The sequence below is a fragment of the Poromitra crassiceps genome (assembly GCF_964638095.1).
Source record: "Poromitra crassiceps genome assembly, chromosome: 13".
Classification (NCBI taxonomy): Eukaryota; Metazoa; Chordata; class Actinopteri; order Beryciformes; family Melamphaidae; genus Poromitra; species Poromitra crassiceps.
Window position 1 is genome coordinate 3,891,587 of NC_139644.1, and position 15,857 is coordinate 3,907,443.

Here is a 15,857-nt window from a genome sequence, read left to right on the forward strand (position 1 = left end):
ATGTTAATTATGACACAAATGATTTGTATAATGACAATTTACATAATGACCATTCAAGGAAAAATAATTCTCAGCTATAAAAGTGTCTTCTATTTGCCAAGTTATGCAGTAGTACCTAAAGCTGCCAGCAGAGAGAGTCAGAGCTCTTCTCATTGCTCTGTCCCACCAAGGAGCCATTAATGTCAAAATGACAGCGTATTCATTTGATGTGAGCTATATAATTGGTAGTGTTTGACTATATATATATATATATAATGTGTATATATAGTAAAGATAGTGGAACATGCAATTGAGCCTGGATAGCCTGATATTGCTGTTTGATATAGTTCACATTAGACCAAATAAGTTGCAGTGAAAATGTCGAAGGCATTTATTAGTTTCTGACTGGAAAAGTGTGACAACAATATTCACCAAAACTGCATCTCTGAAATCTCTAACCAAATCACACATTTAGGCTATTCTATGTGATCTCCTTTTTCACGTCCATTCACTTAGCCTCCCCTGAAACAGTCTGGAGCCCCCCTGTGGAGGCATCCGACACACAGGTCAAATGCTTCGACTGACCAAACTCACTAAAAAGATATTTAATTGGGACTTCGACCATAATCATCCCTGGGCAAATTAATTGAAACCTTTTTTTTATCCGAACGATTCGTAATTTATTTTTCATAACAGGTTCTGTGATACCCCAGAGACTATGAGTAATATGATTATTTTGTATAAAGATAAATGCTCTGATGACTTGTGTTATAAACCAAAACTAAGAACCTATCGTCACATCAAAGACAGTTACTGTGTTGAACCCTATGTGAAGTATGACTTGGACGGACGAAAAAGATCTCTGTGCTTAGTTACGCTCTGGAACTCTTCCCTTAGCAATAGAGACTGTTAGGTTTAAAGCTACACCTGAAGAAACTCTGTTTACTATGTGAAATTGAAAATGACAAATTTTTTGTTCTATTGCGCTGCATAGAATAATGCAAGGGAAGTGCTCTTTAGTAAAATGTCCTCTATTTATGTAACTTTTTTTTATTTGGATGGTTATGAGAAACTTGTTGAGAAAGTTGTGCTTAAAAAAAAAAAACTTCCCCACAGCAAATTGTATTTGTCAGGCATGGAGCAAAGACAGAACATTTTGTTTAGAATGTGATGGAATGATTTGTTTTGTTGTTTGAGCAGTATGCTGGATTGCGACTTGTCTTAACTTGAATGTACCATTGTAGTGATGGTTTATTGTTGCATTTTGTATTTTTGTGTGTCTTGGAAACCCAAGAGGTTTGGGCACCGTTGAAGGAATGCATGACACGCTAATAAAATCAATCAATCACAACATCAAAGATAGAATTATGTGTGCATCGGACCTGAACCACAACATTTTCCAAACAGTTTTTCAAATTCCCAAACTATTCAAGACCTGGAAATGACCAAATCAATGTTTCATCCTTTTCCAAACTTGTGTAGGAACCCTGCACATATCAAATATTGCATCGTACCATGAGATAAACATCATCCCATCCCGTAAGTACACAAACAACAACAGATAGTGAATAGTTAAATTTTTATTCTCTTTCCAGTGTAGATACTGTAACGAGCTACCATATATTTAGAATAATACAGTGTAGTAGAAGGTGGAGAGATGAAGACATTGAAACACAACACGTTACGCTCTGAGGTCTTCTCTGTCATTAGGAGGGGTTAAGTGCTCAAATGTGCAAAAAGAAAACAAAGTGACGACACATTAATAAGCTAATATATATATGACTTAGAGCTGGAATGTCATGTGGTCATTCCCAAAGGTAAAGCTGGTTCAGGAAGTATAATTGTAGCTGTTCATTTCTAACCTGCTGCTTCTGTGTGCTTCCTGTCATTCAGTGGCTGCTGGAACGTTCAGATTTATGTTTGGGAATTTTACAAAAACCTGACGTCAGAGGAGACATGTATGTAACAGCTTAACAGCGTTTACTCCAGAAACACACTTCAAGTTCAATCATTTTTGCTGCATTCACGTCATGTCATCAGTGGATTCGCTGCAGCGTGTTGACACATTTCCACAATTCATGACGCCCAGTGGGACATACCACCATAATCACCACTAGGAGGCAGAGGTGGATGTGTTTTCCTAGTCGGCAGCTCGTAGTTACGTGACGTGAACACAACATAATGGGCACACAGCTCTCCTGGTCCTGCGATTGGTCGGGAGCTAGCTAGCTACGCTTATGGGTATATAGTCTTTTTAGCAAAACTTGCATCGGAGCGCATTTCTTGAGTTTTATTGTATTTTTTATAATCAATAGATTATTACAATCACACGATGACAGGTTTTCCTATCTAGTGGAAGACTCCTAGCCCTATTGGCTGCTCTATCATGATGATAGAACAGTCAATAGAGGTAGTAATTATATTACGCAACTTTAGCTATATTTCCATGACTTTTCCAACACTTTCCCAAAAATATTTTTTCCATAGCTTTTCCAGGGCCTGGAAATTGTTATTTAAATTTCCATGACTTTTCCAGGTTTTTCATGACCGTATGAACTTTGATCATCACCAGTAGAATGACGCTGCTTGGTTTGGTAAAGATGGGGAAATCTCTTCCAGAATCACGGCACCAGGTGCCATTCCAGCTGTATGGGGTTAAGGGACTGGACTGTGTGGTCAGGGGCGGGGCTACACTCAGTAGGAGTGGTTTGTGTGGGTGGGGTGGGGGCGGGGCTACACTCAGTAGGCGTGGTTGGCCACATACAGAGACTCTCCACCAGCCGCTCCCTTGTCTCCGCTGGACACGTACTTTCCACGAGCCGCCTTGCTGTTATTCTGTGGAGACACGGAAAGGAAAGAACAGGGTTACCCACGTATTCATTTAGCATTTTTCACATTTGTTGAAAGTTTTATTTCAATTTCTGTACATTTTTATTTAGTGTTCAGTGCTGGTTTGGTTGTTTTCATTCAGTTTTTTCCTCCGGGATCTTTCTCCTCAATTCTAATCCTCCCTGCTGTCCCCGGTCATTGTTCCACCCCCTCTGCCGATCTGGGGAGAGTTGTAGACTAGTACATGCTTCCTCAGATACATGAGAGTTGTAGACTAGTACATGCTTCCTCAGATACATGAGAGTTGTAGACTAGTACATGCTTCCTCTGATACATGTGTTGTAAACTAGTACATGCTTCCTCAGATACATGTGTTGTAAACTAGTACATGCTTCCTCAGATACATGTGTTGTAAACTAGTACATGCTTCCTCAGATACATGTGTTGTAAACTAGTACATGCTTCCTCAGATACATGTGTTGTAGACTAGTACATGCTTCCTCAGATACATGTGTTGTAAACTAGTACATGCTTCCTCAGATACATGTGTTGTAGACTAGTACATGCTTCCTCAGATACATGTGTTGTAAACTAGTACATGCTTCCTCAGATACATGTGTTGTAAACTAGTACATGCTTCCTCAGATACATGTGTTGTAAACTAGTACATGCTTCCTCAGATACATGTGTTGTAAACTAGTACATGCTTCCTCTGATACATGTGTTGTAGACTAGTACATGCTTCCTCAGATACATGTGTTGTAAACGAGTACATGCTTCCTCAGATACATGTGTTGTAAACTAGTACATGCTTCCTCAGATACATGTGTTGTAAACTAGTACATGCTTCCTCAGATACATGTGTTGTAAACTAGTACATGCTTCCTCAGATACATGTGTTGTAAACTAGTACATGCTTCCTCAGATACATGTGTTGTAAACTAGTACATGCTTCCTCAGATACATGTGTTGTAAACTAGTACATGCTTCCTCTGATACATGTGCCGTCGCCAGCCTCTTCTTTTCACTTGACAGCGAGGAGTTTCAACGGCAGGACATAGCGCGTGGGAGGATCACACTATGCGTGTGGGAGGATCACACTATGTGTGTGTGAGGATCACACTATGTGTGTGGGAGGATCACACTATGTGTGTGGGAGGATCACACTATGCGTGTGGGAGGATCACACTATGCGTGTGGGAGGATCACACTATGCGTGTGGGAGGATCACACTATGTGTGTGGGAGGATCACACTATGTGTGTGGGAGGATCACACTATGCGTGTGTGAGGATCACACTATGTGTGTGTGAGGATCACACTATGTGTGTGTGAGGATCACACTATGTGTGTGGGAGGACCACACTATGTGTGTGGGAGGACCACACTATGTGTGTGGGAGGACCACACTATGTGTGTGGGAGGACCACACTATGTGTGTGAGGATCACACTATGCGTGTGGGAGGATCACACTATGTGTGTGGGAGGATCACACTATGCGTGTGTGAGGATCACACTATGTGTGTGTGAGGATCACACTATGTGTGTGTGAGGATCACACTATGTGTGTGGGAGGACCACACTATGTGTGTGGGAGGACCACACTATGTGTGTGGGAGGACCACACTATGTGTGTGGGAGGACCACACTATGTGTGTGAGGATCACACTATGCGTGTGGGAGGATCACACTATGTGTGTGGGAGGATCACACTATGTGTGTGGGAGGACCACACTATGTGTGTGGGAGGATCACACTATGCGTGTGGGAGGATCACACTATGCGTGTGGGAGGATCACACTATGTGTGTGGGAGGACCACACTATGTGTGTGGGAGGATCACACTATGCGTGTGGGAGGATCACACTATGCGTGTGGGAGGATCACACTGTGTGTGTGTGAGGATCACACTGTGTGGGAGGATCACACTATGCGTGTGTGAGGATCACACTATGTGTGTGTGAGGATCACACTATGTGTGTGTGAGGATCACACTATGTGTGTGTGAGGATCACACTATGTGTGTGTGAGGATCACACTGTGTGTGTGTGAGGATCACACTGTGTGTGTGTGAGGATCACACTGTGTGGGAGGATCACACTATGTGTGTGGGAGGATCACACTATGTGTGTGGGAGGATCACACTATGCGTGTGTGAGGATCACACTATGTGTGTGAGGATCACACTATGTGTGTGGGAGGATCACACTATGCGTGTGGGAGGATCACACTATGCGTGTGGGAGGATCACACTATGTGTGTGGGAGGACCACACTATGTGTGTGGGAGGATCACACTATGCGTGTGGGAGGATCACACTATGCGTGTGGGAGGATCACACTGTGTGTGTGTGAGGATCACACTGTGTGGGAGGATCACACTATGCGTGTGGGAGGATCACACTATGCGTGTGGGAGGATCACACTGTGTGTGTGTGAGGATCACACTGTGTGGGAGGATCACACTATGCGTGTGTGAGGATCACACTATGTGTGTGTGAGGATCACACTATGTGTGTGTGAGGATCACACTATGTGTGTGGGAGGATCACACTATGTGTGTGGGAGGACCACACTATGTGTGTGGGAGGATCACACTATGTGTGTGTGAGGATCACACTATGTGTGTGTGAGGATCACACTATGTGTGTGTGAGGATCACACTATGTGTGTGTGAGGATCACACTATGTGTGTGGGAGGATCACACTATGTGTGTGGGAGGATCACACTATGTGTGTGTGAGGATCACACTGTGTGGGAGGATCACACTATGCGTGTGTGAGGATCACACTATGTGTGTGTGAGGATCACACTATGCGTGTGGGAGGATCACACTATGCGTGTGGGAGGACCACACTATGTGTGTGTGAGGATCACACTATGTGTGTGTGAGGACCACACTATGTGTGTGAGGATCACACTATGCGTGTGGGAGGATCACACTATGCGTGTGGGAGGATCACACTATGCGTGTGGGAGGATCACACTATGTGTGTGGGAGGATCACACTATGTGTGTGGGAGGATCACACTATGTGTGTGGGAGGACCACACTATGTGTGTGGGAGGATCACACTATGTGTGTGGGAGGACCACACTATGTGTGTGGGAGGATCACACTATGTGTGTGAGGATCACACTATGTGTGTGGGAGGATCACACTATGTGTGTGGGAGGACCACACTATGTGTGTGGGAGGATCACACTATGTGTGTGAGGATCACACTATGTGTGTGGGAGGATCACACTATGCGTGTGGGAGGATCACACTATGCGTGTGGGAGGACCACACTATGCGTGTGGGAGGACCACACTATGTGTGTGGGAGGATCACACTATGTGTGTGGGAGGACCACACTATGTGTGTGGGAGGATCACACTATGTGTGTGAGGATCACACTATGTGTGTGGGAGGATCACACTATGTGTGTGGGAGGACCACACTATGTGTGTGGGAGGATCACACTATGTGTGTGTGAGGATCACACTATGTGTGTGTGAGGACCACACTATGTGTGTGAGGATCACACTATGTGTGTGGGAGGATCACACTATGTGTGTGGGAGGATCACACTATGTGTGTGGGAGGATCACACTATGTGTGTGAGGATCACACTATGTGTGTGAGGATCACACTATGTGTGTGGGAGGATCACACTATGTGTGTGGGAGGATCACACTATGTGTGTGAGGATCACACTATGTGTGTGAGGATCACACTATGTGTGTGGGAGGACCACACTATGCGTGTGGGAGGATCACACTATGTGTGTGGGAGGATCACACTATGTGTGTGGGAGGATCACACTATGTGTGTGAGGATCACACTATGTGTGTGAGGATCACACTATGTGTGTGGGAGGACCACACTATGCGTGTGGGAGGATCACACTATGTGTGTGTGAGGATCACACTATGTGTGTGAGGATCACACTATGTGTGTGGGAGGATCACACTATGTGTGTGGGAGGATCACACTATGTGTGTGGGAGGATCACACTATGTGTGTGGGAGGATCACACTATGCGTGGGAGGATCACACTATGTGTGTGTGAGGATCACACTATGTGTGTGGGAGGATCACACTATGTGTGTGTGAGGATCACACTATGTGTGTGGGAGGATCACACTATGTGTGTGGGAGGATCACACTATGTGTGTGGGAGGATCACACTATGTGTGTGGGAGGACCACACTATGCGTGTGGGAGGATCACACTATGTGTGTGGGAGGATCACACTATGTGTGTGGGAGGATCACACTATGTGTGTGGGAGGACCACACTATGTGTGTGGGAGGATCACACTATGTGTGTGGGAGGACCACACTATGTGTGTGGGAGGATCACACTATGTGTGTGGGAGGATCACACTATGCGTGTGGGAGGACCACACTATGCGTGTGGGAGGACCACACTATGCGTGTGGGAGGATCAGTCGGTGGTAGGCAAGTGCTTTTACCTCGACATGACGCAGACGTCCCTTTTCCTTCAGTTTTGATTTAGTTTCAGTTCAATGGTAAATGGCCTGCATTTATAAAGCGCTTTTATCCAAAGCGCTTTACAGTCAGTAGGTACTTTCACCCATTCATACACCGATGGCGGCAGGCTGCCTACCACGCAGGGTGCTGGCACACCATCAGGAGCAATTTGGGGTTCAGTATCTTGCCCAAGGACACTTCGACATGCAGACTGGAGGAGGCGGGAATCGAACCACCAACCTCTTTTATCCAAAGCGATTAGTAGACGACCCGCTCTGCCTCTTGAGCTACAGCCGCACGTTAATTTGAGCAGTTTTGATGGAGTTTATGGTTTTGAAAAGAAACTGTCAGACACGCAGCACTGTTTAGCTACAGTGTTTGTATGTGCAAAATATCACCACGTGTTGTTTAACACCTGTTCCTGTTAACACATTGACTGCCAGCCTTTTTTCAATGCTGTAGGTAGGTTCTGCCAGGGGGGTTTTTGAGGATTCTAGGCTCATTTTACAAGAGCCGAGGATTCTTTTCTGTTAGGACTTCGTGAACACCAATCATCTAAAAAGAACTAATAGAATGTGTGCTTTCTCTGTCTAAAAGAGTTAGTTTGTAGAGTTAGTAGTTATGTAAGCATTAGCAGTTGAATACAGCATGGTTTCAGCGTCAGAAAAAATATTCAGAGATAAACGGCTTTTTGTGAAATTCGATAGAACAGTCACTTTAACCATTCATTTTTGGCATCAGTAAGAACTAAACAATAGTTTTGAACAGTAATTTCCTCCATAACAGCAGGAAACTTCCCTCTGCTTCCAACTCTTCCCTCCGTGGGCGTTCTTCTTGGCTGCAGCGCCGTGTCACAAGCACTTTCCTACCTGTGCAAATGCACTTTCTCATACTCTCGACCTCTCAAATAAATTTCTGAATAGAAATTAAATTACTCTAAATTAGAGCGAAAAAGAAACAAAAAAGAATGGGTTGAAAATCCCATTCTAAAAGCCTTTTATGGCTGTTTCCAATTTGGTGCTATTTTGCAAGGCAAAATGGCCTGCTGCACCACAAGCTTGTCACCAGTCTCACTGCTTTGCTCCTGCTGTGCGGCTGTGCCTGTGATCTGCGCGGCCGCTCTTTGAGGAAGTCTGGTTGGACTCGCTCGCTTCTTGGAGTTTTGGTTGAGAGCTTTGATGAAGCTTTTGCGATTCTGGTCATATTTATGCTGCGTGTTTCAAAGTGTGTTCCATCCGTAATATATTATGCAAATTTGCAATCCCGCACTGCCAGCAATCAGCGCGAAAACGAAAGCGTTTTCGCCAATCCATTTTCATGAGAATGGCTTCGTCACACTGCTTTTTGCTTGCCTTCCTCCTTCCTTGTCGCCACTTAGTGGGTCGGTGGAATGGGTTGTACACGTTGTACACGTCCAATACTTATATAAGAGATGTAAAAGGGTTAGATGCACATCCCACGGTCAAAAAAAAAAAAATCATTTTTTTGACGACTCAACTCGTCGTTGGCAGTGAACGGTTGGATTCTGTTTGACGACTCAACTCGTTGTTGGCAGTGAACGTGTTAACATTGGCTTGGCTGGCTAGAGCTAACAGCTAACCTTGGCTGCTTTCCCCACTGTTTTAATGGAACTCAGGTGTGATGTCACTCAACTGGGATATCCCTAGTTCCCAATACAAATGGAAGGAGGCATGAGTTCAGGTTGGAAAATACACTGACTGCAAAGTGGAGCCCTGATATTATCTGACTTCCCCATCAAACTGATCCCAATTCCGTGACTTTCCAACGATATTCCAGAATTCCCTGAGCGGAGGACCCCCTGGAGCTGTCTCTCTTTCTCACCATGGCTCTCTTGACATACTCCTCCTGGCAGGCTTTGCCATTCTCCTTCCTTCCCCCCCAGGCTTTGAGCGCCGAGGCCTGCAGGGCGCGGCCGTAGCTGAAGGTCAGGGCCCAGGGCCGGGCCAGGGGCACCTGGTTGATGGCGTTCAGGTGGATGGAGGCATCCTCCTCACTCTGCCCGCCCGACAGAAAGGTCACGCCTGGGGAGAGAGGGAGAGAAGCAACGTGTCAGCGTTGATGTATTACACTTTGTTTGTGTAGCTAGTACAGCATGGATCATCCGCTGTGCTGAGAAGATGATTGGATGCAACCTGCCACCCCTTCAGGACCTGCACACAGGCAGGACACTGAAGCGGTCTCATAAAGATCATGGCCGACCCCTCCCAACCCGGACACAAACTCTTCGAAACACTCCCCCTCGGCAAGAGACTCAAAACCTCTCGCCACAAGAACAGCTTCTTCCCAACTGCCATCGGCCTCATCGACAAGGCTCAAAACCCCCCTCTACTAAGGACCCTACCAACCCCACCCCCCAAAACCCCCCGAGCACAGCATGAACCTACACCCCCCCCAGCCTGCATCACTTTAAAGCAGCAGCAGCGTCACTCTGATTAGCTGTATTGATTAGCTGTATTAGCTGTATTGAAGAGCATGGGTTTAGGGTTAGGCCCTACAACAGATTAGCTCTATTTAAGAGCATGGGTTTAGGGTTAGGCCCTACAACAGATTAGCTCTATTGAAGAGCATGGGTTTAGGGTTAGGCCCTACAACAGATTAGCTGTATTGAAGAGCATGGGTTTAGGGTTAGGCCCTACAACAGATTAGCTGTATTTAAGAGCATGGGTTTAGGGTTAGGTCCTACAACAGATTAGCTGTATTTAAGAGCATGGGTTTAGGGTTAGGTCCTACAACAGATTAGCTGTATTAAAGAGCATGGGTTTAGGGTTAGGCCCTACAACAGATTAGCTGTATTGAAGAGCATGGGTTTAGGGTTAGGCCCTACAACAGATTAGCTGTATTTAAGAGCATGGGTTTAGGGTTAGGTCCTACAACAGATTAGCTGTATTTAAGAGCATGGGTTTAGGGTTAGGCCCTACAACAGATTAGCTGTATTGAAGAGCATGGGTTTAGGGTTAGGCCCTACAACAGGGGCCCCACATTTTCATGGATACAATTTCCAAACTTCTCCATGACTTTTCAAGGCTCCATTATAGAGTGCCAAAGTCACACCCTCTTCTGCGTTCATCATACGAAACAAGGGATTTCATCTGCCATACAATTTTTCCATCTACATTTTGGAAAATACTTACAAAAATAGATCTACTTGGTGAAAACAAGCGATAAACCAGGAGAGATCATCACATTTCACTCACATAACAAATAAACTATCCTGATGTATGGAACTGTGTGCGGTGTATCTGTATCTGTCTGGCTCACCGGGGACGGCGGGGGGAACTGTGTGCGGTGTATCTGTATCTGTCTGGCTCACCGGGGACGGCGGGGGGCACGGTGCGGCGCAGGGCGGTGACGGTTGCCATGGCAACCTCTTGCGGGCTGTACTTCCTGGCGCAGGAGTGACCGGCGGTCACCATGTTGGGCTTGAGCAGCGTTCCCTCCAGGTACACGTGATGGTCAGAGAGAGCCTTGTAGACCGCCGCCAGCACCTGGCCAGGGGGAGGGGAGCAGGGGGGAGGGCACACAAGTTAAAGGGACAGCTCATCCTAAAATCCAAAATACATATTTTCCCTCTCACCTGTAGTGCTATTTAACCATCTAGATTGTTTTGTGTTAGATGTCTGGGTTTTGGAGATATCGGCCGTAGAGACGTCGGCCTTCTCTCCAATACAAGCGAACTGGACAGCACTCGACTTGTGGTGCTCAAAGCACCAAAAAATACATTTGAAAAACTCAACAGCAATGTCTCTTTCCAGAAATCATGACCGAGTTACTCAAGATAATCCACAGACCTTGTTGTGAGCACTATTTTCTATTTTCGACCAAACTACACCTGCTAGCTAGCTGCTGCTAGTTTCATGTAGGAACTAGCTAGTGGGTGTAGTTCGGTCAAAAGAAAATAGTTCCTACATGAAACTGCTCACAACAAGGTCTGTGGATTATCTTGAGTAACTCGGTCATGATTTCTGGAAAGAGACATTGCTGTTGAGTTTTTCAAATGTATTTTTTGGTGCTTTGAGCACCACAAGTTGAGTGCTGTCCAATTCGCTTGTATTGGAGAGAAGGCAGACGTCTCTACGGCCGATATCTCCAAAACCCAGGCAACTATCCCAAAACAACTAGCCCCCCACACACACACACACACACACACACACACACACACACACACACACACACACACACACACACACACACACACACACAGTTCCCACCATCACTCACCTTCTCAGTCACATACTGGCTGCGCTGCAGGTCGTGGTCGCCGTCTGGCAGAATCTCAGGCTCGACGATGGGCACGATGCCATGCTGGAGAGGGATAGAAGAGAACGTGGCAAACAGCGTCATGACAACAGACAATAGCACTTCCTCTCTGGGTTCTGAGAGTTCTTCCTCTCTGGGTTCTGAGAGTTGGACCTGGAGCTAATTGAGCGACTGTGCAGTGAGCTGTGTGTTTAGAGGAAGCAGCTGTTACATCACTGCCCTGAAGACGTCTGTTGTGAAAGAAAGCTTCTCTTAGGGCTATTCTCCCATTTTCTCTTCAATAGGCCCTTTTCCACAGCCGCCATTTTAGTGGCAAAACAGTGTAACACAGGTGTAACAAATAACAATCATTTCCTCCATTCCTCCATGTCTCCTCCCTCTGCACTGCACTGTGTGCTGTTGTTTTACGTGTGGTGCCGTGAAACCAAACCTGCTGTTTGCGTCACGAGCACCGTTTATGAGCTGGGGCGGGAGCACGCTCGGGGTTTGTCTGTTAAATGATTGGCTGTTTGCTGTGTCACTCATAGTAGAGTCATACAAAAACAAAATCACCATATACGGTGTGGGTGGCCACGTAGGAACACCGAGTTGACGTGCTGTTTTATCTGATTTCTCCTAGTAGCAAGTGGGAATTTGCGACCTCAGAGTTATAATCAAATGCACCACTACTACTGAGTGTTACTACTACTGAGTGTTACTTTATGTATATTTTCTGCTGTGTGTGTGTGTGTGTGTGTGTGTGTGTGTGTGTGTGTGTGTGTGTGTGTGTGTGTGTGTGTGTTTGGGGGGCTAACCATCTGGCAGATGCTGGCGTAGCGGGCCAGGACATTGGCGTTTTCCATGATGGCGAGGTTGGAAGGCGTGGTGGAGGTGATCTTCAGCACGCAGCGCCATTTGGCGAAGTCGGCTCCGTCCTTCTTATACTGAGCACAGCGCTCGTACAGCCCGTCCAGCCCTGCAGACCATAGAGAGGAACACATTCATTGATTTATTCGAAAATTGTGCACAAAAACTACAGAAAGCGATGGCACAAATGATCCAAATCAAGCGAACAAGGTCTATTTGCGCCTAATGTAGCGCCGACACGAGGCACACTTGTGTAGGGCACCAAGTGCCACGAGGGGCATCATCCCAGGCAAGAGTGATACCACGGTCAGACGGACAATGTCTCCTAAAATGAACTATCCACACGGCCAGTTTGGCATAACTGACCACGGTGCCCTTAAAGGATGCTTTACCGATTATCAACCCACTTTGTGTCATTATAATGTCGTTAATATACTGTAAGCACATGGGCAGTGTTTACCTTGTCTCTCTGCTTTTCTCACAGAGAGCTCCCATTTCCTCCTCTGGCAAAACGCTCCGTTGTTACGCGTTTTACGTCACAACGCGTCACAACAGAACTGCGGAAGTTCTGCTCGAGAGGCAGAATCTGCTCCGTTATTGTTGTCTGTTATTGTTTATTTTTATTTTTTAAGTATGCGCACATCCACGGAGAATCACATTGAGAGCCTTAACGAGCCTTAATGACTTGCAGGATGGAGTTTCTGCAGACAGACAAAGGGAGGATTTTCCGTGAGGAAAAGGTAAACACTGCCCATGTGCTTATATTAGCGAGATTATAATGATACAAAGTGGGTTGATAATCCTTTTAAGAGAAAGTCGTGGATCTCCTCGTTTCAAACTACAGGCGACGCACATTTCCATCAGTCATCATCGTAGCAGCCTGCACGAGGCCTTTAGGGAGCGTGGTAAATAGCAGCCTGCACGAGGCCTTTAGGGAGCGTGGTAAATAGCAGCCTGCACGAGGCCTTTAGGGAGCGTGGTAAATAGCAGATGCTGTGAGGCATTTAGGGGACATCTGTAATTTGTAGCAACAGAAAATACCTTGGGTTACACTTACGTTATTGCGTGTTGCTGGACATGAAATGAACTTTGCAAACTGAACTGAGCCATCTTAAACGTGCAATATCACGTTTATATTTCTCTATTAGAATATTTATTTTGTTGAGGAAAAGGGACTGAAAAAAATATTTTAAGAAGGTTTTGGCCTCTTTTTTTTACTGTTATTTCTTCTGGTTTTCCATTTGTAACATTGAAAATGAAAGTATATTTCTTCAGTTTAAAAAAGTTTGCATTTGTGTGTTTTTCTTGGGAGGAGGGGCGACACCATGTAGCGATGATGTTTATGGCACCAAATGGCCAGCAGAGGTGCTGGCCTAATGTTGACATGTGTTCAGTGTGGTGATCAGGCTGTGGGCGGGGGTCCCTCTCACCCTGAGTGGTGGTCTCTCCATTGGTGCCGGCCAGGGGGACCACGCCCTTGTCCACCTTGATGCCCACCACCATGCCTCTGTCTCTGATGAGCTGGGGGAAGAGCTGGCCGCTGTCGGTCTTCTGGTAGAGCGTCTCGTGGAAGAAGATGACCCCACCGATGCAGGGCGCCACGCGGTCATCGGCCGTGAACAGCAGCTGGCGGTACAGCCGCCGGTTCTCCTCCGTGTTCTCTGCGTTGATGCCCTGGAAGCGCTTGGCCACGCTGCCTGGAGACAGGAATGGGGGGTTAAAGAGAGGGTCGTCATCGCTGTGATATCCTAGATCAGTGACCCTCAATGCCCACTACAAGCCAACAATTGTCGCCTCCCATTGACTTTGTATTGGATGCGACTAGGGATGTTCATCAATGATCGAAAATCGATAATTGATCGTTAAAGGAATTTAATCGATCATGTGGAATTTTTATCGATTATTGAAAAAAGAATATATATATATATATATATAAATATATATATATATTTTTTTTTTTGCAGACTAGGTTTGGGTGGAATAGACCCTTCTCACGGGGGCCATTTTGTGTCGAGAAGCCAGGGTAAACACAGGTGCAAGCAAAACACTAATGAGGGTTTCCAAATTCCAATCATGGAAGTTGGAAACCCTCATTAGTGTTTTGCTTGCACCTGTGTTTACCCTGGCTTCTCGACACAAAATGGCCCCCGTGAGAAGGGTCTATTCGTTCCTCCTCGCCCCACTCCATTGCACAGCCGACTAACGTGAGGTGGAGCTTCATATAGTCTCTAGTTTTCTGGCTGGGCACGGGCCTTTGTGCCAACAAAACTGTTTTAAACATGGGAAATTCACACCGGCATGCGCCGGGGACAGCAGTGTTGGAGAGGAGACACATTGAAATAAAGAGTTCATTAAGGAGAACACGTTGTCTTTCGTATTTTCTGCCATAGGCATTCATTTTGTAAAAATAAATAAATATATATATATATATTATTATTATTAATATGATCGATAATCGATAATTGATCGTTAATTTTCCCGATTCCCGTCAACTAAATCTAGGGTAGATTTAGTCTAAATCTAGGGTAGATTTAGTCAACTAAAATCTAACAGGCTTAGTTAAAGTGTAATGCATTCATTAAATGTTTCTTCAGAATTTACAAACTCATAGGGAAGATCTATGAATCTGTTATTATGGAATGGTTTGAAGGTTTCAACGTGCAAAACGGACAGATTTCACTGTGAATAGTGTGATTACAAAATGGTGGCTGGTTAAACAAATAAATAAGTAAAAAAGAGAGTGGCTGGTAGAATTTAGAATCCAATCATTTCCAACACTGATTGGACGCCATGTATATATCATGTATGGAATGGTAATGAGATATGCCAATGGTCCCAGCCCTCATACTGAGTCAGCTGTTCACTGTCCTTCCTGTGCTCTGTTATGTTGTGTTTTGCAGCATGTCTGCTTGTTGTGCTGACAAGACGGTGCACGGTGGCTCAGTGGTAGAGCTGTCGCCTCGCAGTCAGAAGGTCCTGGGTTCGATTCTCGCCTGGGACACTGCGGGCGCTGTGGTTGTGTTCCCCCCATATCTTCAGTGCCTACTGCCCAGGTGGGGTATCTCGTCGTAAGGGCCTTTCTGTCTGTGTGGAGTTTGCATGTTCTCCCCGTGCTCCCCCAGGGGGCTCCTCCATATATAACCCCCCCACTAAGAAGATCAGATCGTCATCGTCATCCGACCAGTGACGACAACATCCGAAGTCGGTCCCCGGGCGCTGTACGAGAAAGCGACCACTGCTCCTGGCCTGCCCCCCGGAGGAAAGGACAAAGCCAGGATGGGTTAAATGCAGAGGACAAATTTCACCGGCCACCGTCAGCATGTGTGTGTTTGTGGCCCTCCGTGCATGTGTTGATGTGTAATCGTGTGACAATAAAGACGGGCTTGTCCGTCTAAATCGTGTTTTTAAAGACATCGTAACCTGTGAGAAATACTGCGGACATCACCA

The 15,857-nt window shown here is 45.9% G+C and overlaps 1 protein-coding gene across 1 annotated transcript in view; it reads right to left on the reverse strand.

The window, feature by feature from the left end:
* Positions 1 to 1,546: 1,546 nt before the first annotated feature.
* Positions 1,547 to 15,857, reverse strand: part of LOC310787701 (fructose-bisphosphate aldolase A-like) — an 18,947-nt gene continuing 4,636 nt past the window's right edge. Inside the window, exons 3-8 of the mRNA XM_083649184.1 lie at positions 13,841 to 14,107; positions 12,359 to 12,519; positions 11,526 to 11,609; positions 10,618 to 10,792; positions 9,129 to 9,328; positions 1,547 to 2,814 (exon numbers count right to left, since the gene is read on the reverse strand). Coding sequence (XP_083505310.1) covers positions 2,719 to 2,814; positions 9,129 to 9,328; positions 10,618 to 10,792; positions 11,526 to 11,609; positions 12,359 to 12,519; positions 13,841 to 14,107 — 983 coding nt within the window. The 3' untranslated portion in view covers positions 1,547 to 2,718. The remainder of the gene's footprint in view (positions 2,815 to 9,128; positions 9,329 to 10,617; positions 10,793 to 11,525; positions 11,610 to 12,358; positions 12,520 to 13,840; positions 14,108 to 15,857) is intronic.